Genomic DNA, 25,309 nt, shown 5'->3' with positions numbered 1-25,309 from the left:
ATGAAAACCTTTAAAAGCAAATTTTAAGTTTTTAAAAGTTACTCAATTAAAAGGTGTTTTTCAACTTAAAACTCTTTTACAAAATTAGCGGTTTTTCAACCTTAAGACACAATTAGCAATGTTTCACGTGAAGTTCAAAATAAATCTTTAAAAAAAAGTTTCTCTAAGCTGTTTTTTTACACATGTTTGATGAAAAGTTAGAATTTTTGGTTTAAATGACTTGTTTTCCACGCATCATCAGGATAAAACTAAAAATTTGATTAGAGCAAAATTAAGTGTTCTAAAAATAAATGTGATAAAGCTTTTACAATAAAACTTTAAAAAAATTATTTTTACCTTGGATTAGTTTAAAAAAAACTTTATATAAGTTTGTCATATTCTAGAGATTAACTAAAAAAAATCAAAAAAAGTTTCTTTTCCTAAATATGGTAATATATATCCAGAGATAAAGAATTTTTCAACTATAAAACTTGAAAAATAACTTACAAAAAATTGGCTATATAACTGATACCTCAATACCAGTGTATAAACAATAAACCAGATGTATTTGTTTTATATCAAACAATTGCAAAAACGCTGATAAAATTTCAGAAATTTTTGCTATGTGTGTTTTTTGAAAACTTCAGGCAATAAAACAACTACAATCAAACATTTGTTTGAAAAAGAAAACATAATAAAAAGCAGCGTTGAAAAGATATTACTGTAAAAAAAAAAAATAAAACTGTTTTACTTTATAAAAACATGTAAAAAGTTTGGGCAAAAAAATTATTTGAAAAGACACCATAAAATAACGCAGAATTAAAAAAAGAGACTTTAAAACTGCATGTGCTGCGAGCTTCTGTTGCTGCCAACTTGATTTTTCGTAACAACGTAAAACTTTCTCAAGCTTAAAAAAGTTTTTAAAACATGTGAGCAATAAAACAAAAATTTACAATCACTCAAACATTTGTTTTATCAAAAACCGTAATAAAACGCAGAAATCCATTCATTTTAAACTGCATATAGGCGCACTGCAAGTTTCTGTTGTTGTGTGTGAAGATAAGAATGTTAAAAAACTTAATTATTCGTACAATGTAAAACTTTCTTATGATTTGAAAACATGTAAATAATAAAACAACTCAAATCAAACATTTATTTAAAAAATAAAACATAATGAAATGAGGCGTTCAAAATATTCATATCTTTAAGCATGTATAAATAAATAAATATATATATATAAATGCGCGCATGTAGAATGTCGTAGTGTGTCAAGATATTTATTAAAAATTTATAATAAATTTTTTGTGTATTTTTAAAACATATAGGTAAATAAAAAAAGTATGATCGAATTTTTTTTTAAAAGAACATGAAAAATTTTACATTTAAAATACTCAAACTGTAATATACGTATATGTATAAGACGTTCGTACACCACATTCAAACAGTGTGTGCGCGCAAGTAGGTTGTTGTTGTGAAGACGGTTAACACGTGGTTGCTTCCATTGTGTGGAGTGCGCGTACAGCGTTTAAAGTGGTGAACTTGAATGTAGCAGGCCCGCGGCGCTCGCATACCATACAAATTGTTAATAACTCGCCAATTTGTTTTCGTACAATGTATGTGAGAGATACGTTGCGCTAATTCGCATTTTCTGAACTCATCACCTTTATTCGTATTTTGTAGATTAAAGTTTGTTTTCAAATGTGTGTATAAGTGATTATGTGTATAAATAATTTTCTTTTACATCGCGCGATGTTTTATTAATTTAATCTTGATACATTGGTTTTTAAATGATCTACATTTGTTTAATTACATTGTTGTTATTAAATTAAAATTAACATGTGATTTTTAAAATTTCACTATCTCAAAACACTGTTTCAAGCTGTTCAAATTTATTTTAATAAAATTGTTTTCAACTTATCTATTAGCTTTGTGAGATTATGATGTAATTGGTATACTATCTTTATTTGTTATCTTTTAAAAATTAATTATTTATAAAATCTTAAATAGTGTGAGTTTTTTAAAATTTATAAAATATGCCTATGTTTTACAATTTTAAATTAAACAAGTAGTAATTTACAAAAAAAAAAAGTTCATAGATTTAGATATTTCAGATCACTATAGTCTTAATTTTATAAATATAGTTTCTTGTACCCAATAAATTCAAAAAATCTTATATGTCGTGACATATTTTAAGTAAATCTCATTGTTATTAAAAAAAGCTGTTTCTGTTATTGCTTATTTATTGTATGTTTGATATTCAAATAGAAAAATTATATATCATCTTTATTCTTTATTAACAAAAAAATAATTTTAAAGTTTCTTAAAGTGTATCACTTTAGTATTGCTTTTGAAGTTCAGCTATGTAGATAATTGTTTTAAGTGTTATTCGTTTTTTCAATTTCAATATGATCTTTAAAAATATTTTTTCTTTAATCGAATACTTTAGCTTTAGTTCCGTAATAGTTTTTAAATAATTGTAATTATTAAACACTTTTCAAAACAACAATGAGATTTATTTAAAAAATATCAATGCATTTAAAACTTTTTTTTTTTAATTAATTTTTACATATAAATTGGTCGAAAACATATTGAAAAAATTCTATTCATAGATACATTACTTAAAATCATTGCTGAAAATATTTTTTCAAACTAATTTTATAAATTAAAATATTTTGTTATGCATTTTAAGTTGTCATACTAGTTTTTTTTAATTAAACTTTAGAATTATTTCACTGATAATATGAAGTTATTGTAAAGTTCTAAACTTATAAAAAGTTAATTATTTGATATGTGTTTTTTTCTACATGCACAGTTTTATACTGTGAAAACTTAGTACAAAAATTTTTAAAATTTTTATTTTTTACCTAGTTTACGTTAAAAATTTTATATTTTCATTTCTTAATTTGAAATTTTGTCTTATCCAAGACACATGGTGTCACACTATTTAAAAATTTTAATATTTTGATAATTTTTTTAACGCCTAAAGTATTTTTTATATTTTTATTTTATCTTGTTCATTACCATGTAAATTTTTTATTCTAATCACATACCCCTATCTAAGAAAAACCTGCTGCAATTTTAAAACACAACGAAAACTTAGTTTTCTTGAATTTAATCTTAAAGTATGATATTAGAAAATTAAATAATTAATTTTACAAAGTGTTGTTTAGAATTTAAAAACAAAACAAATATTTTTTGTTTCTTAAACGCTAATTTTTAAATGTTATCAAACCGAAGTACTTCCGCAAAATATCGTATTGCAACTTGGTACTTCGAAAAAATTTCAATAGTTTTTTGGTCACTCGGGACAGTTTTTTGATTGGCAACCCCTGTAACCTGCTGCGTAGCTTTTGCTTTTAAAAAAAGTTCAATATGCTACGCCAACTACTGTACAATCAGCAGGAAGTTGTTTCTAATAATAAACCAACAAGATGATACTGTCAGCAATCAATTAATTGTTAGAAAAATTAAAAGTGTTTTTCATGTCTCCAAACTAAAAAAAAACCGTAGCACTAAGAAATTAAAAACTGTGTTAAAAAACACACAACTCCAGTTAAAATTTATCAATTACTTCAAAGCTTACTTGAAAACAATCAGTTTTATTCATTTTTTTTAATAAATTCAAATTTGTGCAGATGACGGTGAACAGGGCGAGAAGCTTGCAGCTGACGATTTACACGTGGGAGATAAAGAGCGGCAAGTTCAAGAAGTCCTTCCAGTCCACCATCAACCTCACCTGCGTGCTGAACGAGCTCTCTCCCAGGCAGCTGTCCTGCTACAAGAGGCTGGCCGTCAGGCTGGAACCCAGGGGCACCATTTACATCAAGGTCGGTTTTTTATAATTATTGAAATTTGTGTGAACCAGATTATATTTTGTACTGAGATTAGTTAGTGTATTTTTAACTTGTTTTGTTTATTTAAAACTGGTGTGTAGAAGTTAAAACCCAGGGGCACTATCTATATCAAGGTCGGGTTTTTGAACTCAAATTATACATTAGAAGTACTAAATGTTTTTAATCGTGAATTTCGAAACTTAAATAAATGCATATTTAAAAAAAAGGCTATAACTTTTAATTCGGAGAAAATTGTCATTTTAAATTTTTTTTGTGCTTCACATGACTAGATACTTAAAAGAGTTTTATAATAGTTTAAACTTTTTAAACTTGAGACTAAAATTTTATAAAAGCTTTAATAAATGAATTGTATAAAACTACATCAAATTTTATAATGGGTTATCATTGAATAAAGTTAAAGCAATAAATTGTTTGAATTCAAAAATCACGCTTAATTTAAACAATTGTTTTTATTCTCATTTTCTAAATTAATTTTAATTGTATGCATCATCCATAGAAATTATTTACTTCCTGGATATCAACAATTCTGTTTCAAAATTTTCTTTAACTGCTTGAGTCGATCCTTTCACACAAACTTCCATTTTAAAAAACAAGGTCAAAAGTTTACACTTAATAATAAATGCATCAGGCATAAATTCGCCATTAACGTTTATTAAGTATTAGCGATTTTACAAGAAATTATCATAAAATCCGCATGCGGTGCTGCAACCTTGTAAACAAGTTTAACCGAACAGGTGGCGCTGGAACCGACCAGCAGCAGCTCGGGCCCGCTCATGTTCGGCGCCGACCTGCAGTCCATAGTGGACAGGGAGCTGATGGACCTGAAAGTGCGGGAGGTGAAGGGCCGGGAGGTGGGGAGGACTTACGAGGGGATTCCCCGCCTTGTGCACAAGTGCATCGAGGAAGTCGAACTGAGAGGAATGAAGGTTTCTTTTTGAATTATTTATTTTTGATAGTTTAAATTTCTTCACTTTTCTTTTAGCATTTCTCTAGACCACGGTTTCCCAGAGCGGGCTATTTTGGCTAACAGGGGCCAAAAAGTTTCAGTTAATTTACTAGTTAATAAGAATAACGAATTGTTAAAGCAGTTGTTTTTAAGTTTCTCCCATATTGGCGATTACAAAAACAAGTTTGGGATCCCAGCTCATGAAATTATCTAAAAATTGCCCATCAGCAGGTAAAAATAAAAAAAATAATTATATGTTTTGTGGTAAGTAAGCTTCAACATTTTAGTTCATAGAGTTTTAGATTTTTTTAAAGGTTTCAGGGTTGTCCAACACTTAGGACAACGCATTTGTTTTACTTAATTAGTTTATTGAATATTTTTCATGTTATTCGAAAAAAAAACAGGTTTGTTTAAAGATTTTTCCAAACTCAGGCTGAGTTGGTATTTTTTTACTATAAATCAGGCTAGATTTATGAATTTAAATTCACTTTTTTATTAACATTCTTTATTCTAGATATTAAGTAATTTTATGATTATCATTTGAAAATTTTTAAAGTTTCATTAAAAGAATTTTTTCAGTTTTTGACCCAAACTACTATTTATTCCAACTTTGTCATAAACTCGAGCTTTTTGCTTCAAAGAACAGCAACCCTGTGGTTTATGAGTAAATGAAATATTAGTTTTGGACTTAACTTAAGGTTTACTTGCTAATCTTCAGAATTATAAGTTTAATTTTATATGTCAGTTAAAAAAAAGTGTTTTATTAGAAGGAGTAAATAAGTTTTCACCTGTAGTTTATATGGGTGTAAATTTATGTACTATTTGTAAATAAATTCACAAAATTTTTACTTGGTAGCATTTTATAAAGAACAGCTAATGAGAATAAAAAATGTATGAGGTTTTAGTTGAACTTTTATCTTAGAAGTGCCAAGTTTTTTCAACCATTGACTTTAAATTTAATTTTAAATGTCAGAATACTCAGTTAGATTAATGTTTATGTAATGTACAGACGGTGAAAGTTTAGTTTGGTGCAAAAAAGCACTCTCACATAAAATATATTTCTTAAATTTTAAATCACTTAATCTACTCAAAGCGCTATAAATAATGGTTTATTAAACTTTGTTAACCCGTGCTTCTAAAGATGCTTATTACAAATACTGGCTACCCAAGCATATTTCACTGTCAAATAAAATGTTTTATGTTTAAAACTTTTCATTATGATTAAGTATTTATGTAAGCGTAAATCTCAGCTCATTTGTCATTTTGTTGTAAGTTGTAGCAAAGTACAGCTTAATTTAATTACACAGCTTCAATATAACGTCGTTCAGGTGTTTGAAATTAAAGTAACAAACTTTTAAAAATTTCATACTTTTATAATACTGGGAAAATTAGTATAATCAGGACATGATATTTAACTATACTTTTGGTAATGTTAGAGTACGTATGATATTTAGCTCACGGATTTTAAAGTTAGATATTAACTAATTACAAAAATATATGTAATTTGCTGTTAATTTGTTGCAGTATACTAATTATTATTTTCGAGTCTCGGTTGCACTGGTAGGTCAATTTAATCATTTATATAAAGTTTTTCAGAAATATGAAACTTTAAAGTTTCGTTGTCTCAACTATGAGTATTAAAAATAGTTTCATCAACTTGGTTTTACAAGAAAAAGTTAAAGCGTAGGTATAAGCAATATACAACTTTGTGCGCATAAAATTTTTAGCCATTGTTTTAGCCAAGTTAAAACAAATACACATAAATTTGAGTGACGCAGTTTGTCAAATTTATTGAGTGTATTGTGTTGTTATTTTTGAGAAATGAACATTTATTTGTCAGGACAATACAAGTTAAAAAGTTTGTGTACCTAACTAGCTCACAATGCTTATTTTTTAAAGCTAACTTTTAAATTTTTCATCAACCAGTTAATAACCTTGTGTTTAGATACAAACAATGTAATCCCTGTTTTGAACTTGTACACTTAGTTAATAGTAAATACATATTTATGTCAAAATAAAAACCTTTTTATCCGTATATATTATTAGTTACCTTATAACTCTCACACCGTGTTAAAAGTTAATGTATACGAAACACAAATAACATAGGTGGTGACAAGTAATGAATGAACTGTTTTGAACTTATACCTTATATTAACAGTAAAGTATCGAAATACAAACTCTTTTTTTTTATATTTTTACATTATAAGTCTCAAATCGTGTTAAAAGTTGTTGTACATGGGTACAAAACACAATAGTATAGTGGGTGGTAAAAATAAATATGTAACTGCTAGCCCAACATAAATTAAAAATTTTATTAACATAACTAGTTTAATGCAACTTTTTAGTTACTAATTAATTTAACTGTTAAATTTTTTATCAACAAATCAATTAATAATCATATTTTTAGTTGCGGACAATGCTATATTATCCTCGTTTTAAAGTCACCATCTTAAAGAAACATACTCGTGTACAAATAACATATGTCGGAGTATTATCTTGCTTTATGACTCTCATACTGTGTTCAAAGTAAGCATACTTATATATAATAATATACAGGTTGTCGGAATTTTATTTTGCTACTTGACTCTCACACTATATTTAAAACAAGCATACTTATACATAATAACTATAATAATGGTATACAGGTTTTCGGAATTTTATTTTGCTACTTGACTCTCACATTATGTTTAAAATAAGTATACTTATATATATGTATAATATACAGGTTCTCGGAATTTTATTTTGCTTTATGACTCTCATACTGTGTTCGAAATAAGTATACTTATATATATATAATATACAGGTTGTCAAAACTTTATCTTGCTTTATGACTCTCATACTGTGTTCAAAACAAGCATACTTATATAAACTAATATACAGGTTCTCGGAATTTTATTTTGCTTTATTACTCTCATACTGTGTTCAAAGTAAGCATACTTATATATAATAATATACAGGTTGTCGGAATTTTATTTTGCTACTTGACTCTCACACTATATTTAAAACAAGCATACTTATACATAATAACTATAATAATGGTATACAGGTTTTCGGAATTTTATTTTGCTACTTGACTCTCACACTATGTTTAAAATAAGTATACTTATATATATATATATATATATAATATACAGGTTGTAAAAACTTTATCTTGCTTTATGACTCTCACACTATATTTAAAACAAATAATATACAGGTGGTCGGAATATACCGTTTGTGCGGATCGGCAATCGTGAAGCGGGAACTGAGAAAGAAGCTGGAAGAATCCAAAGAAGAAGTTTCGTTGGCCGCTGACGATTACCCGGATGTCAACGTGATAACAGGTATTTGATGAATAACTTGTTTATGTTATGATTGCATTTTTAAATTGTTGAATATGAATTTGTTATTTTTTCTATATTCTTAAAGACAATGATATGATATTTAAAACTTTGCAAGTAAGTTAATATACGCATAAAAATTTGAGGTTGTCACAAAATACGGTGTTGATTTTGTGTTGGCTTAATTGATGGTAATGTGATGTTTATTCAGTTAAATTATTTAAGTATTAGATAAGTTGCTGGTATACGGAATCAAGGGAAATTTAAATTTGGTAGGCACACGCGAGAAAGCATGTAAAATTGTGAATGTAATAATATTTTTTTTGATGTTTTCTGTTAAAAGTGTCTATATATCTTTGGGGAAAGTTTTTCTTTTTTCTGTCATTATATTTAGTCGAGAAAAATAAATTTGATGAACTGCGGGCCACTAGCATAGTAAAACCCTAAAACAAACAAGTAAATTGATAGTAACTAAAGTATTTATTTGGGAAGTAACACAATTGTTTTAACTTAGGCAGAAAATAAAATAAACCTACACAGTTTTTTAAATATATCAGTTTAATATGAAGTGGTTTTCATTCAGAAAATGTAATTTGATGCGGCCTATCACTCGCGAGATGTAAAAACTTCCAAGCGTCTAGCCGTGCACAACTTGCAAAAACACACTTTTAAATTTTTACGAAAACGAAATTGCTCTTATCAGACGGCTTATCGCGAACACATTATTCAGACTTCTACTTCCTGCCTCGCAATATTTTCCTTGCATGAGCAGCTTCCATCACACGAACATCGGGCATTACTGTTTGCGCGTCACGGTCGAGCGATTCCGAGGCACGCGAGCTATCCGATGCGTGTTTGTTGGCTCACAACATGTTTCGTGTGTGTGTTTTTATCAATGTTTAGTATGCATGTTGGTCTTTTAATTGAGTTTTGCCGTCGACTTTTGTCGTTTACCAGCGCTGTTTACCAAAGTTTATGTGTAAAATAGCTGTTTTTATAAGGATTAGGAAGCTATTAGTAAATAAAACACTGTCATAAGTTTTGGAAATTAACTTGATGGAATTTAAATCATGTCAAATTATTTTACTTTGAAGTATTAAAATTGTTAAGTCAAGTATTTTTTTGCTAACTTTTATTTTTAACTTTATTAGTTATAAAAACATTAAATTTGTATAACTTTTAATACTGCTACTACAACTTACATTATAATTTGCCTTACTGCAAGTACTTACAACTTTTAAACCTAACAAAATTGAGTTCAGAGTAGTAACAAGCCCTGATATATTTTTAGGAATACTGAAGGATTTTCTGAGGGAGTTACCCCAACCCTTGTTCCCGCCAGAGCTGCTAGAAGCTGTAACCCTGCTCATGGAGAACAATACAGGTATTTGTATAAATATATATGTATATATACATTAATACTTGATTTTTGTACGCTTTGAAACATTTTAATTTAGATGAAATATTTTATGTAGCTTCTTCCGAGTCGATTCTTTAAAAATGCTTTCTGTTTAAAACGAACCTTGTATTAACGTGCATCACTATTGTATTAACAATCAAACATAAAATGTAAACTTTTGAATTTGTATTAGTAATGTAAATTATTCTTCTAAATACCAAAATTCTGTTCAACTGTTTTTAATCATCGTTTATAACTTTAGCTCGTAAAGAAATAAAAATTAAAATTAGTAGTTTGTAAATTTAATTTAAAGATACTTTAGCTTAAGGTTAAACTAACATTATTGTTTTTTACCTGTTCACAAATTAGTTAACACACATGAGTTGTTAGTTATTTCAAACTTCTACTTAACCAACACACGAAATATTTATCTAATCAGGAAGTTGTAAAAAACAAAATGTTTATTCATGCACTTGTATCAAAACAATACAAACAAATTTGTCCTCTTTTATCTCAATTGTTGCTGTGTGTGCTAGCATGTTTCTATTTAGTGTAAACACTTTGAACTGAGTGTTTGTTGCTTTCATGTCAATTTAAGGTATTTGTTCAGCTCATATACATCTTATAATCAAATATACACGCAGCCAAATTCTTATGCCAAAGCTCAATGCAAATAAATCAAACCAAGACATATGAGCTTTGTTCTCTTGGCTTTATTGTTTGGTTAAGTGAAATCTGAACTGTTTAAATACTTAACTGTTGATTTATTTTAACATTTGTTATTTACAAGTACTTTATTAAGTTTTAAATGATGTTGTACTAATAACTTTTATATAATTCTAAACAACTAAAATTCAAAATGATTAAAACACTTTTGAAGTGAATAAGTTATTTTTTTACATTTATATAATAAAACTATTTTGTGTAATTAAAACTGTAGCAAACTTAATTATGATGATTGATTGTTATGTTTGTTAAGTTTAATAAAAATACTTTCTAATACGTTCGCAGAAATATGTTAAACAAAGTTTGTAAGGTTTTGTTTTGACGTTTTTTTCAGTGGACTTAATTTTGAATTCAAAAATGTTCAGATAACGGTCATGTTTAGTAAACTTTAGTTTTGTTTTAAAGATAAAAACATACATCTTACAATTAAATACACAGTCGAATTCTCAAGTCAAAGTTCAAGAGAACAAGTCATATGAGCTTTGTTCTATTGGCTTTATTGTTTGATATAGTTGAAACTGAATAGTTTAAATACCTACCTTAATATACTGTTCGTTTAATTTTATTTCTGTTTTTGTGTGTATTTCACTGATAATTTTTTAATAATTAAAAGGTTTTGTTCTTATTGACTAGAATTTAAAATATCTTAAAAAATTTAAAGGTTTTTAATAAAGAACTTTGTAAGTTTTTATGTATTAAAGCTATGTGCAATAGAACTGTGGCAGACTTAATTAAGATGAATTTAATTACAAATATTTTTTTATAGCACGTTTCTCAGAACTTATTGAAACCAGTTTTATACGATTATATATTGTTTTTTAGTAGTTTAGTTTAACAATCAATAAACATTGACAGCACAGTCCAATTTAGGACATTTCAGTTTTATTTTAAAGATAAAAACTTATGTAGAAATCATGAAAAATAAATTCCAAGTTTTTATTACAAAAAACGTTTACTACTACTATTCTATTTATTTCACTTTACAAAAGTTCAAAACTAACTATAAATGACTTTATTAAATTCTTTTTCAACTCTTAAAATTTCCAAACGTATATTGCTAAACAAAATATTCCAAAGTGTTATTTTTGCAATTTTTAGTCATGTGCTAGAAAAAAAAACTCTAATAATTTTTAACAGAACCAGCTTTATATTTAATTTTTTTAATTTTATTTGATAAATTTGTAAAAAATTGTAACAGCACTTAATTACAGTGAAAAACCATTCAAAGTATATCTTATAAATTCAGCTTTGATCCAGTTCAACCAAAACGTCAACTCACAAAACCAACTTAATTCTCATTAAAGAATAAAAAGAAAATATTTAATATTTATTTTATAGAAAGAAATTGTTAATTACGTTTAACAGCGCCTAATTGAAATACAAAACTGTTAACATTTTTTTTTATATATCTAACTTACAACATCATCAACCCACAGAACCGACTCAACTCTCGTCAATGAGCCCTTCGCCCCACCACCACCCACCGCAAAAGCCCGCCAACCCGGAAAACCCCCTCGACCGAAAGCGCAAATCGCACATGCTGCTGCAGCACATCAGCACGCTGTGCTCGATGCAGGTGGCGGAGAAGTGCACCTTGTACGCGCTGCTCAACCACTTGAAGAAGGTGTCCCTGCACCACCCCGCCAACAAGATGAACTGCCAGAACCTCGCCGTCTGCTTCGGACCCGTCTTGCTCGGACCCACCACTTCCACGACCGGGTATTTTTTGTTTTAGTTTTAGTCGAGTTTTAACGCAAATAACGTAGTGATTTTGAACGTTTCATAAGTTTGAGATTGTGTTTGAAATATCAACCGCTTCCACAACAGGGTATTTTATTTTAGTTGTACTAGTTGTTTAACTATTTTAATCAAGTAATAAATTTTAAATATGAGTACTGTATCTTATTTAAGTAAAGCGTAATATATTTTAATTGGCTTATTTCTTCAACTGGTTATTTTGATAATTATAGTCGAAAGTTTTTTTTTATATTTTGCAAATGAATTTTACAAAATGTATATTTTAGTAAAGTCTTTTGGTTGATTTTACGTTGTTGATTTATATATTTTCAAGTAAATTTTATATGAGATTTATAAAATATGGAAACTATTACACCTCTCTTAAGATATATATCATTTTATTTTTAATAAAACTCAAAACAAAATTTGTTTCAAATAGAAAATGTTTATAGTTTTGCCTTATCAAATTTGTATAAATTTATTTTATTGAAAAAGTAATTTGCTTTTGTAAACATTTTAGAGCTTAGCACTGAAAAAATTGCTACAAAAGTACACTTGGTTTTAAAATATTAAAACATGCTCTGTTACTGTTGCATTGAATACAAAGCTAAAAAACATCTTTATAAGTAAATTTATTTATACTAACAGTTTTATCAAAAAACATTTTCTTTTGGGATTTAAGCTGTTTTTAATTTATTGTTTTTTCTGATACAGCTCTCTTTTTTGGTGAATTAGACTTCTGTTAAAATTGAGTCTTACTAACACATTTTAAATTGTTACAAGCTACAATTTATATAGAAAAAAATATTAAAGCTTTCGTTGTGTTTTGTGTAACTCATAAATCATATAGTGCAAGTAAAAGTATTTATAAATTTATTGTTTGTTCAACATTTGTCAAGTTTTTTTTGTATTTAAAGTTATCATGCTTTTAAAATAGCATCATTAAAGAATTGTTTTGAAAACATCTATCTTTAATATAAAGTCTTATTTTTTTATAAAACATTTGCTGTACTATTAAGTTTTTTTGTTTATTAAAGTAGAATTACTGATGAAAGTTGAGAAGACATCAATTTTAACGTGATTTTGTTTGTTGTTTAGTGTTTTATTTTTTAACTTTAAGAATTAGTCAGTACTTCATGACTTATATTTTTTTAAGCTTTTGTTTATCACTACTTACTCACACTTATTTGTACATTGGTTCAAAAAACAGCTATCTTAAGTTTTTCGATATCATATTTTTGAATTATTAAAAACCAATCGACCGAGACAAAAAAAACAGTTAAAAACACTCAAATTGTTGGAAAAAACATGCTTTTAATTAATTTTTTTTTTAATCATTTAACAAATGCTTTTAAAGCTTTGCTTAAGTTGCTAAAAATCAGAACTATTAATTTACTACATAATCTCAATTTCGTATTAACAAATGGCACAGGACTGAGCTATTGTTCGCTAATTTTAAAGGAGCGGAAAGCAGCGATGGAAAGACTTCGCCGAGCAAAAAGTAAGAATGCGAAACGTGTGTCACTCATTACTAACTCGAGTAGTTGCCACTAACTATTTGCATTGATAGAACGACCTAGTTAACATGAGAGAATAACACTTGCGCTTGCTAGAATGCGAAATAAACACTGTAGAACTTGCTTGAGTTAAAGCAAATAACTCGAAACGTTTTAAAGTCATATGTATTAGTTGGTATTATGATGAAACGTTCATTACTTACTAAATTGGAATTTTAGTCAATTAATATTTTGACCTAGTTAAATGAGAGCATAATACTTGTGTAGCTAATGCTCGCATTAACTGTGAAATATAAAATATAGAGTTTAGTTGAACTGAAGCAAGTTACCAATTTTGCAAAGCTTTGTTTTCCGATTAAACATTCGTTGTTTACTCATTTATTTATTATAGTTCAGTATTGTTATTTTTCATGTTATAATTTTTACTTTCTTAATTGTTTGAGAAGAATTATGTACTACTTGTTTTGATCAGGTATTTAAAAAGATGTTGGAAAGTACAACGAAAAGTCACTTATTAATATTATCAAATCAACTATCTTGATATGATATATAACTTTTTAAATTTTTTAGTTTATTAACCTCTAACAACTCAAGCAAAGTATAAGTTGCTTAAAAGTTGAAAAGTGAAGGTAGTTTTACTACTAGTATGAAAAATAAAGTGTTGTTTCAACTAACTTCGTATGTACTGCAAAAGGTGGCGGTTGGAATTTTGTGAATGGTCATTCGCTTAACCTCATTGATGTACTCAGTAACTTTTGTTGTTAAATACTTGGGCTTAACTTCTATTATATATTTTAAAGTTACCTGTTTGTTTGAAATTAAAATTTTCAGCTTCTTAAATTAAGCTTTAGCTCGATTTAAACTATAATTTATTAAGTTTTAAGAACTTAACTGTGATTTTTTAATTTTTATATAGCCTATCCTACCAATGTTTGCAGCCACATGAATTGTAGCTTTTCTTACGGTTTTTCAGTTTGTAAGGGTTTATAGAAACATTAAATCAGTTTTCATGATACATTTTTATCATTTTGCTTATCTTGTTTGTTAGCACAAACTGTTTGACTTGAAAAGCTCATGATAAAGAAATAAAAAGAAAATATTCAAGTTTTTATGTTTAAAAGCTTATTTTTATGATACTATACACAAAAAATAATGTATATGCAATATTAGTTAAAATTTTATCTCTTTGTTTGAAAATGGACTGTACTAGTTTAAATTTTAATCGGAATTTTACATTATAACAATTTCAAATAGTGTTAAGTTATCATCTTCAAGTAGCCAAAGTTCAAGTTGTGTTTCAGTCAAAAAATTTTGCATCTTTCTTGAAACTCTTTTCTGTTTATTGAGTATTTAGATAAACTGCATGTAAAATGTTATAAAGTATTTTTAGGGTACAGCATTAAAAAAGTGTTGTAAGTTATCTAAAAACTTTGTATACTATTTTTATATAGTTTATAAGTTAACAAAAAAAAAAACCAATTAAACATTTTTAAAGCATTTTGTTTTGTAACGTTTAACAAGTTATAAAAATGTGAATACTTACAATTGCTATTAATACTGTTTAAAACAATTATGCATGAAAATTTGAAAAAGTTTCCCATTGCAAAACTAACTTATATACATCAACTACACATGATTTAGTCTGAACATAAAGCTACTAAAACAAGTAGAACGTTTAAAAGTTTGTAAAAATTGATTGAGAACACGTAGTACAATTGAGATAAATTCACGATTTGATGTTCTCATCAGATAAGCATCATAATGGTACAACTGATTACAATGCACATTTTTGCGTTGGTTAAATTTTAAATACTGATATCGTAATTAAAATATTTCATTTTAATATACCATGTTAAGTTTCAGGTGACTATATGAAAAAAGTGCAAATACTATTTTTTACTTACAAATAAACACAAGGTCCTGTGATCCAACTATTTTATAAAAAATGAAGCTTTCTGAGATTTTCAAAAGTTAATAAAGTTGTTTACAGTTTTTTAATTGATAAAATTTGTTGTTTGTTAATTGCATAGACATAAGATTCTGTAAAAAAATTTAATGAATATTAAGTATTGCATAATTTTTTTTGTAACTAATTTTATTAAATCTTGTTCTATGACGTCACAGGATCGATATAACGGGCGCAATAGGGTTCAAGCGTCACATCCAAGTTCTCAACTACATGCTGACCAACTGGCCGGAACAACCAATTCTGTACAAACCGTCCCAGTCAGAACAACAAAACGGTATTTTAATATTATTAATCTTGGTTTTGTGATACATTTTTAATTCCAATATATGAATTTACATTTAAGGTTTACAAGTAGACATTTTTCATAAGTTTTTCTTTTTATCCAAACAATAAACCGGTTTTTACTTTAATAATATTAATTCTTAAATTTTTGACGCTAACTCATTTTAATTTCAGTAAGTAATTTTTTTTATGCTTAGCGTTAAAACATGTTTAGATTATTATTTTTATTCAAATAATGAGCGCATACTGAAAAAGTTTTGTTTTTCAAACTTAACGTATCCGTTCCGTGCAATTAAAGGTATTTGCTATTTGCAAAGCAATTATTTGTTGTCTGATGCTGCATAGTTATGTTAAGTGGCCCATCACTTTCAAAGTGGCAATTAAAAGTGTTTCAAGATTTCATCTGTCTATTGCCGGATACCACTGTCACTTTATTCCATGCTAAGTTGCGCAGATAATTTAAACTATTTTGTGAGCCTTTGTTTATCGTGTTTATAAAAAGAATATAAAGATGTTTGTTATAAACCGGACAAAAATTCGAGTCTTCATCGCATGCTTTAATAAGTTCTAAAAAAAATATTTTTTTTCTTAAAGTTACAAAAGTTTGCTTTGTAAATTCGCACGTTGAGCGTAAATGTACAGAAATATGTTTATTTTTAAGGTATAAAAATTGTTTATTTCCATTTGTACAAAGGAACAGCTTGTTACCTCACACAAACGTTTAAACCAGGGTTTCCCAAAGTGGGCGAAGTGGCCCCCTTGGTGGCCATGAAAGATACTCAGGGGGCCACTAGCAGCAAAGGAGCCAAAGAGGGAGGGCATGAGTAGTAAAGGAGCCAAAGGGGGGGCATAATTTAAAACTTACACTAGATATTCTTGAGTCTTTGATGAAAAGCAAAAAAAGGTTTCAGATTATATTTATGGTAGTGTTTTTGAATAATCTTGGTACAAGGGGGCCATTTGAAAAAAAAAAGTTTAGGAAACCCTGGTTTAAACGAAACTAAAACTGAAGAATAACTCCTTGTTAATTAAGTGAATTTAATATCAATGTAAAGTATATGAAACAAAACAAGTACAAACATATAAACTAAAATGAGCTAAAGCTTGGTAAGCCTCATCTACAAAAACGAGTAGTGGTGCCATAAAGTTGCTGATAAAATTAATAAAACGTAAACAGACTCGCGCGTTCAGATGAAGGAGTCGGAAGAGCTGAAGGGGTCGACTTCCAGCATGAAGAGGGTCTCCCTGACAAGGAGACTTAGCAGGGTGATCAGCGAAGAAGTGGAAGAAGATGATGATGAGAAGCTGAACGACAGATCGACCATAATCAGTCTGGTTGGTTTTTTTTTTTTTTGATTTTTCTCAAAATTTGTTTTTTCTTACTCAAAATACTACTAAAAACGTATATATTAAGTAAAACAATTATCATCAGCTGATTGGTTTTTATTGAACATTTGTTTTGCCGCTTTCCCAGCTTTGTTTTTCATAATTCAAAAAACAACTCAGAATTATCAAAAGTGTATACTCTAGTGTTTTTTTTTAATTAACGGCGCTATATCAATTAAATTTATGTGTATAACCTTCAAACATCAGATCGACTATTATCAGCCCCTGGTTAGTTTTATTTGATTTGTTGTTTTTCTAAAACTTAGCTTTTGATACCTCAAACATTTTTACAAAGTTAATAAAAGGTTAAAAAGTGTTTGGTCCGGTTTTTTCTTCTTTTTGCTATTCATATGCTAACATCAACAATCGAAACAAAACCTTTTTAACCTCAATTTTATAAAAAATTGTAAATTAAAGTACAATTACCAACGTATTATTAATTAAAAATTGAAAAAGTTTAAAATACCCAGTGTTGCCATCCTAGTCGGTTCAAATTTTTTGTTAGGTGTTGTATGTGTTTAATTCAACACTGTCTTTAGTCTACACTGTTGTACTTTTTAAAAATACAAGTAATAATACAGCAAGTTTGTTTTGATGAGTACAGTTTCAAAAAATAATTGTTGCAAAACTTGAACTAACCTTTTACTGACATTGCAAAAGTTCTTTGCCAGAAAGTGTACTAAAGAAAGTGTCTTAAAATTTAAATGCAATTTTGGAATTCTTTGATATTGAAAACTCAAGTTGTGAATAACATCTTAGTTTAGTTTTATTATATTTAATTTAGGTAATCTTAAACAAACTTTGTCGCCTTAAATATACTTTTTTTTTCAAATTATCCAACGTAAAAAATTAAAATTCTAGAACTTGTGATATTTTCTTGAGAATATACAATTGCTTATATTGACAGCTGATTATGTTAACCACAAGACAATTATATAGTTGCAACATTGCGGTATTTAGAATAATCACAACCTCGTAAATGACATTTCAAAATTGTTACGTGCATTGGTTTGTTGGAAAATGTTCTCACTTAATTATATGTCGTTTTAGTTTAACTTGATAAATTAAAAAATAAAGACTATTAACAATTTTCCCATATTAAAATTACTTTAACAAAATTCTTTAATTAGTGTCATTTATGTCTTCGAAAAACGTAATAAATTAAAATTTAATTGAGTCAAAAGTAGTCTAGTCAAATAGTTTTGAAATACATACATTTGGGTACAAAAAACATATATTATATGTTTTAAACTTAGCTTTAAAACAAAGATTAAGTACGCTAAACAAATAATTCAGATTTTCATAACCTTATCAAAAAAAAAAACGCTTATAATAAGACAAAAATTACTAATATTTAAAATAATTCAGAAGTAAAGATAAACAAAAATTTTAACACCAAAACAAAACCTACTATACATTTTTCTTTACTTTAAGTAACTTAAACGGTAAATGTTTATAGTTGGAAGGAAATTGAAACATTTTAGCCAACCTAAATAAAAACTAATTATAAAAACTAGAATATACGCACGTACTTTATTTTTATAAAACAATATTTTCTTATTGCAAAAAAAACCATTTTTTATTGACACACAGTTGTCAGAAATTAATGAGTTGTGTTTGACTCATAATAAGCACAAATGTTCTGCCAGAAAAATCCCATAAATAGTTTTTGCGTTGAGATGAATGAAATGTTTTTATACTGAGACAATATTTACTGTAAAATTTTAAACTTTTTTATGCTTTTAGGAATAATAAGTTATAAATAATTTTTATACTTAAAGTTGAGCCTTAGTTTGTAGTCAGTATTCGAGTTAAGTAATTTTAAGTCATGAAAGCTTTTTTCTTGTTTTTTCATCCTTGAAGTTTAATTATTTATGAAGTTTGTTGTATAACTTGCTATTAAAAATTCATGAATTTGTGTTGAGTGTTTTCTAAAACCCTACCTTAACCTTGTAAAATTAATCTTGAAAAGAAGCTTTTATGCGCTAAAATTTATAATTCAACTGAACTTTTTATGATCTCTTTTCTGTAAAATTCAATTTATAGTGTATAACTTCATAAAAAACCTAAATTAACATTTGCAAAAACGACTTTTAATCTTAATATACATGAGTTTATGAGTGTCTACGAACTTAATATACTCACCCTGCATAAGTAATAAAAAAATAATAATTTATATACTTTTAAAAATTTGCAAGGGTGAATAAATAATAATAATAAAAAAAAAGAGCTTTGGGTTTTAAAATGTAAAGTGATATTTTATAGCATTTTTTTTATACATCTTCAAGGCAAATCTGATGTTTAAATTTAATTTTTTTGTAAATTTTAGTTAGCAATAATGTTTTATTCTTTATTATATTTTTAAACATAATTATTGAAATATTTGAATTAATATTTGATCGTAATATATAAGTTTATGAGTATGTACAAACTTAATTTATCAAACCCTAGATACATACTGAAAGTTTATATAAATTAAAACATTTCTTAAAACGAATAAACAGCAATAAAAAGAAATAAAAAACTAGTTTTTATACTTTATGAACATAAAACTATTTTTCAAACTAATGTTTTTTAATTGAGTTTTTTATATTTAAAAAAAAAGTTATTTTATTATTTTTATTCAGGGAAGCATAGCTGAGAACGCTGTAACTGAAGAGTGCGTCAGAGTTTAAAGCATTCAAGTATAATAATGTAAGTTTGATTTATTTTATTCGAATAATAATTTATTCAACTGGTGATCTCGTTTGATTTGGTTCAAAGGAAAGAAACATTGTTTTGTTAATAAAATTTAAAATGTTGAATTGAAGTTAGATCTATATAGATTTATCAAAAACTAAAAAAAAGGTATGTTACTTTATAAGATGAATAAATTTAAATTAACCAAACACCAAATTTCTTTACACTATCAATAAATGAAACATAAATTTAATACATCTTAATTGACAGTTGGTATATTTTCTGCTTAATTATAAGAAGTTAGAAAATTAAAAAATGCTATCATAAAACACTTCAGTAGTTTTGTAGTATTTTCTTTATTTCTATTTTGATACTAATCTTCATGCTAAACAAAATATTTTTAATATACATAATAAAACAAATATTCAACACTTGTTACTTTTAATAAAGTTTGATATTAATTAAACTTTAACTTTTACTTTCAATGTAAAAACTGTTTAGTTGATACGATGTTTCAATAGATATGTAATTTTTAGATAGTAAAAGCAAGCCAATAGTGCTTTACCAAGTCTTATTTTAAGTCAGAGCAAACTGATAAATTTAAAACCGGTATCATCTTAAAATCGTGTAACAAAAAAATTAGATTGAATAAAATTTTCGTAACATATGTTGGTTCTGGCTAAATCTTTTTTAATTTGTATTATATTTGTACTAGTTTATCTAATAAATAAAAGCTTGTTTCAAATTTTTTTTTTCAACGGTGTGTCTTTATATTACAGTATTTAAAAAAAAAGTCATTCATACTCTATTTTATTAATTACAAACATTAAGTTATTTTTAAATATGTTTTTATAAAAATCCAATTATAAAGTACTTAATTTGTATGTTATATATATTTTTCGGTTATTTGCAATTTGTTTTAACTGATAAATTAGTTTTTTATTTCATTTACGTTTAAAAAAATTGAGTTTAAAGTTATGTTCGAACTTTGTTAAATAATTTTCTAAGGTTTTTGTTCATTTTTTACTTTCTCTACTAAATGAGTCTGGCAAAAACTTCTAATTTATATTAAAAAATAAAAATTATGTTCTTAGTCAAAAATCTTTGTTTTGATTAAGACTGTTTTTTTTTGACAAATTATTTTTATAACATATTTTGATGTAGAAAAAAATTATGCTAATAAAAATTGTGTTTAGTTTTAGTTTTTCAACAAAGTTCTTCTAAATGATAAATTTTATTTTCGAACAAAAAAATAGGAAAAAGTTATAATATTTGATTTTGCTACTTTAGATTGTTTTTGTTTAAACAAGCAAACAAAACATTAAATTTTAAATTAAATTTACATAAAGTATGTATTTTCAATCTCATTTTAAACTGTTAACTGTATTAGATGAATATTTTATTTTATTCAATTATATTAAAATTTAAGTAAGCTTTTTTTAACTTAAAAAAGCTCAAATCTTACAAAGAAGAAACAAAATTCCACCTAAAAAAAAACAAACTAAAAGTGACTAATTTTTTTATTAAACAAAATTTAGAATTAGAAAACGAATTTTAGTTAGATAAGTTAAAAGTAGATATTAAGTTAGCTCTTTATTTTTTTTAAATTTTAGAAAAAGTTCTTCGTAACCTTACAAAGCAAAAATATTTTTTCAACTCTCAAAATTCTAACATTTTTTTTTTGAACAGAGTTTAGAATTAAAAGACTTGCCTCAATATAAAAATACGGTATCACAGTAACAGTATGCATTAAAAAAGATCAAAATTGCATCAAGATTTATGTAAAATGCTGGAGTCTTACGAAACAGCCTCTCACAAGAATTTCGTGTCTGTTCGATTCTGCCCTCACTTTCAAATCACCTTCATTCTACGTTTAGTTGTTTGCCATCAAACTGCCTCTACAGTGTTAAAACGTAGAGTGCTGTACAAAATTTATTGAACTATAAAAAAAAATATTATAAAAAACTTCTCAAACGACTTTTGTGTAAATGAAAATCTGTTTTAATTTTAAGTTATTGTCAAGGAAAGCTACTAAAATAAGAATAAGATTTTATTTACCGTCTTTTTTTGTAAATCACGACTTTATGAAAACATTTTTTAAATATTTTTTAAAATAAATAATGTATATACTGGCGCTAGACATAATTTATTGGATTAATAAAAAAGTATATTTTTTTATCAAATTTTCTTTAAATTTTAAGTTTATTTTAAAAAGGTGGTGCTGCTACAATATTGCCAGCTTTTGCCATTTCTTTTATTTTTTTGAATTTAAGTAAATGTTTTTATCATGTTTTTTTTTGCTTGATATAAACCCCGATAACCTCTTTACTTTTTTATTTTAAAAACACAACGTTTTATCGCCCCGTCACCGTATTTTGCTCGTCTGTTTGAAATAAACTGTATTGAACCGGTTTTGTATCATGTTGTTTATTTTTTTGGAGAAAAACAAAAAGTAAAGTTTGTTTTGAGCAAAATTTTAATCATGTGTTAGTTTGAGATTAGAAATATCTCAATTATTAATTTGGTCTAACATATTTTCACTAGCACTTACACATAGATTTTTTAGCTTAAGCAAACTACTGGCGTTTTGTGCAATATAGGACTTTTACCATACAAACATAATAACTATACAACAATTATTTCACATCATTACGTACACGTGACTCGACGAGCTACTTTCTGATTAACAGCCAGCAGATGTGTAGAAACATGTTATTTGAAACAGTTGCTTCGAAATACAAAAACGTCACAACCGAAATTGTCAGTGGCGGAACTTATAGTCTTTATTAACAATATAAAAGGTAAAATCGAAAAGTTAGATGAATATGATGCTTTTATAACGTTAAAGGACCTAAAAGGGATTTTTCCATACAAAAATAGATGTAGATTGATAAACGCATGCAAATATAATTGAGGAATAGTTAGTAAAAAGATATTGGACAATAATCTGCCTATACTAAAATTTAAAACAGGACTGCAACAGTGGAGAAATTCTTTTGAAGTCTTCAAATGGTTTAAGAATATGAAAGATAAGTAAGTATTAACTTTTATGAAATTTGATGTGGTGTTATTTTACCGTAGTGTTTCTAAAGACAGGGTTGCCAAAAAACTTGGAATTTGAGAAACTAAAAAACCTGGTAATTAAACAACTTTTACATTTTAAGTAGTAATATTTCGATTTGACACAAAAAGTTTACCATATAGAGATAAAAAAATTTGGCATCGTCAAATGTTTTTTATTAAATAACACATCTAAAGTAGATTTACAGTATCTCTTCAATGTTTTTATACTATTTATTATTAGAGTTTATTGTGCGAAGATGGACTCGGGCATTAAAACCTGAGCCGCTTAAACAACACACACGAAGAAAGAAACAAATTACATTCAATGAAAATCTAAACATAACATAGTAAAAAAATTACAAACAAATAGTACTGTATGTTAAATAATAACTTAGTATGCACGAAAAACAAAACGAAATAAATTCTCATATAAAAATTTATGCGTAGACTATAAAAAATTACACATTTACAAAAATTATATATAACAACTTATAATCTGTAGGGGGAAGGCGTAGGGAAGAAAAATTATCCTTAGTGATATTAATACTTTACAATGAATTTTTATCCGTTAATCACTGTATTTTACTTGTGTTATATTATTTAAAACGATTTTTTTAGTTTTAATCGAAATTGTTCCACCCTCCCACACGAAACCACATCCTGCGGTAACCTGTTCCACATATTTATTGTTCTGCAGAAAAAAGAATTTTGCCACTGGCTGTTATTAAAATTATTTTAAAATTTTATTTTTTTATCATTTCCTCTCAAATTATAATTGGTCTGAGAAAAAACAAAAAACTGATTGAAAAATTCTTTATATTTACCATTAACAATTTTATAAAGTGTTATAAAGTCAAACTGCCATCTTCTATACTCTAGAGACTCCAATCTGAGTTTCACCAACCTATCTTTGTATGAGGTATTTGAAATGTTGCATCTATTACAAACAAAACGGGTAAAATTTCTCTGCACAGACTCAATCCTAATAATGTCTTTTTTTTTAAATAGGGTGACCATATTGGGGTATTGTATTCGAGTTTAGGGCGAACGTAGATTTTAAATAATTTAATAAGAATACTAGCAGAACTGGTCTTAAAACTTTTAAGTATTTGATATGATGAGTTTTGAGCAATTTTGTATAAATAACTTACATGTTCGTTCCATTTTAGATTTTCAGATATATGTATTCCTAAGTCTTTAAAGAATTTCACTGCTGGTATTTTAGTTTTATTAATAAAAAAGTTAAAAGGGAAGGGTTTATTTTTATTAATGGTTAGAACATGGCATTTTTTGGATTTAAATCAAGTTTTCTTGTTTTTAGCCATTCGTGAATATTATCTAATGTTATTTGTAAAGAAGTTTCTGACTTGCTATATACTTTTGCGTCATCTGCAAATAGACTTCTTTCGGTTTGAATGTGAGTGTTTAACACAGCTTTTTACCTTAACTTTAAACTAAAAATAAACCCATAAATGTGTACTTCTAAAAACTTTGAAGAAATTTTTAAAACCTGAAAAAAAAGTGCCAAAATTATTTGAAAACTCTGTAAAGAACTCTTGATGAATTCTATTCAATTTGCAAAGAAATATATTGATGCCAATACCGATCAAACTGATATCGTACTTCACTTCTGTAAAACAAGTTCATTTTTCAATCACGAGTGTTGGATCAAAAAGAATTCCGCGCATGATCTCTTTGACTTTCCGATGGGAAGTTACCACGGAGCAGAAACTTGTGAGTTAGTGGGATCATTTATTATAAATAAACTAACTGATGATAAGAAAATTGACAAAATTAATTGTGGTATTTATCGTGATGGTTAACTTACAGTTAAAAAAAAAACACTAAGAATAATTGACCAACTTAAGAAATCTATACCAAAATCAATTCAGAAGCATAACCTAAAAAATAACACTAAATTAAGTACAAAAAAAGTGGACCTTTTTGTATATAACTATGGAACTGTAAAAAGACGAAAATATACCATATATAAAAAAGAATGTCAAGAACATCTACATGAACTTCAATTCTAACCATTCATATCTAAAAAAACCTTTTATGATCTATATTTATTATCATTTTTGTTTGAAACCAATTAAATTTTTATAAAAATAAAATTTCTATACGAACACTTTAAAAATAGTGGTTTTAAAACATCACTATCATATGTTCAAGATAATCCTATGGGAAGTACAAGAAGAAAGTTAAGGAAAAAGATGGTATCTATAACAATCCCCTTTTCAGTGATTACATAAAAATGAATATAGGAACAGAAGTTTTAAAACTGGTATCTAGACTTTTCCCAAAATCAGGTTTTATGGTACTATATCTAATAGATTTACAGAAATTTTTTTGTATTTGTTATTTGCTTGTGACCATCGTGTAAGCGAGAAGCATTTGTAAAGCAAAAAGTTTAATAAAATTTTTGCTTTTATTATTTATTGTTATACAA

General features: G+C 26.8%; 1 protein-coding gene across 2 annotated transcripts in view; it reads left to right on the top strand.

Moving 5' to 3' along the window:
* LOC145837731 (uncharacterized) overlaps window positions 1–22,071 on the top strand; it is a 31,893-nt gene extending 9,822 nt beyond the window's left edge. The window contains exons 8-17 of one of the 2 annotated variants that reach the window (XM_082945161.1): window positions 3,615–3,806; window positions 4,568–4,759; window positions 7,976–8,102; window positions 9,391–9,483; window positions 11,661–11,943; window positions 13,394–13,462; window positions 15,603–15,721; window positions 16,907–17,064; window positions 19,743–19,809; window positions 21,484–22,071. In XM_082945161.1, coding sequence (XP_082801287.1) covers window positions 3,615–3,806; window positions 4,568–4,759; window positions 7,976–8,102; window positions 9,391–9,483; window positions 11,661–11,943; window positions 13,394–13,462; window positions 15,603–15,721; window positions 16,907–17,064; window positions 19,743–19,790 — 1,281 coding nt within the window. In that variant the 3' untranslated portion in view covers window positions 19,791–19,809; window positions 21,484–22,071. The remainder of the gene's footprint in view (window positions 1–3,614; window positions 3,807–4,567; window positions 4,760–7,975; window positions 8,103–9,390; window positions 9,484–11,660; window positions 11,944–13,393; window positions 13,463–15,602; window positions 15,722–16,906; window positions 17,065–19,742; window positions 19,810–21,483) is intronic. The other variant, XM_082945162.1, reaches the window with a different exon arrangement.
* Window positions 22,072–25,309: the final 3,238 nt, after the last annotated feature.

The sequence above is a fragment of the Thalia democratica genome, chromosome 6 (assembly GCF_965202585.1).
Source record: "Thalia democratica chromosome 6, ktThaDemo2.hap1.1, whole genome shotgun sequence".
NCBI lineage: Eukaryota > Metazoa > Chordata > Thaliacea > Salpida > Salpidae > Thalia > Thalia democratica.
This window is presented reverse-complemented; position numbering and strand designations above follow the sequence as displayed.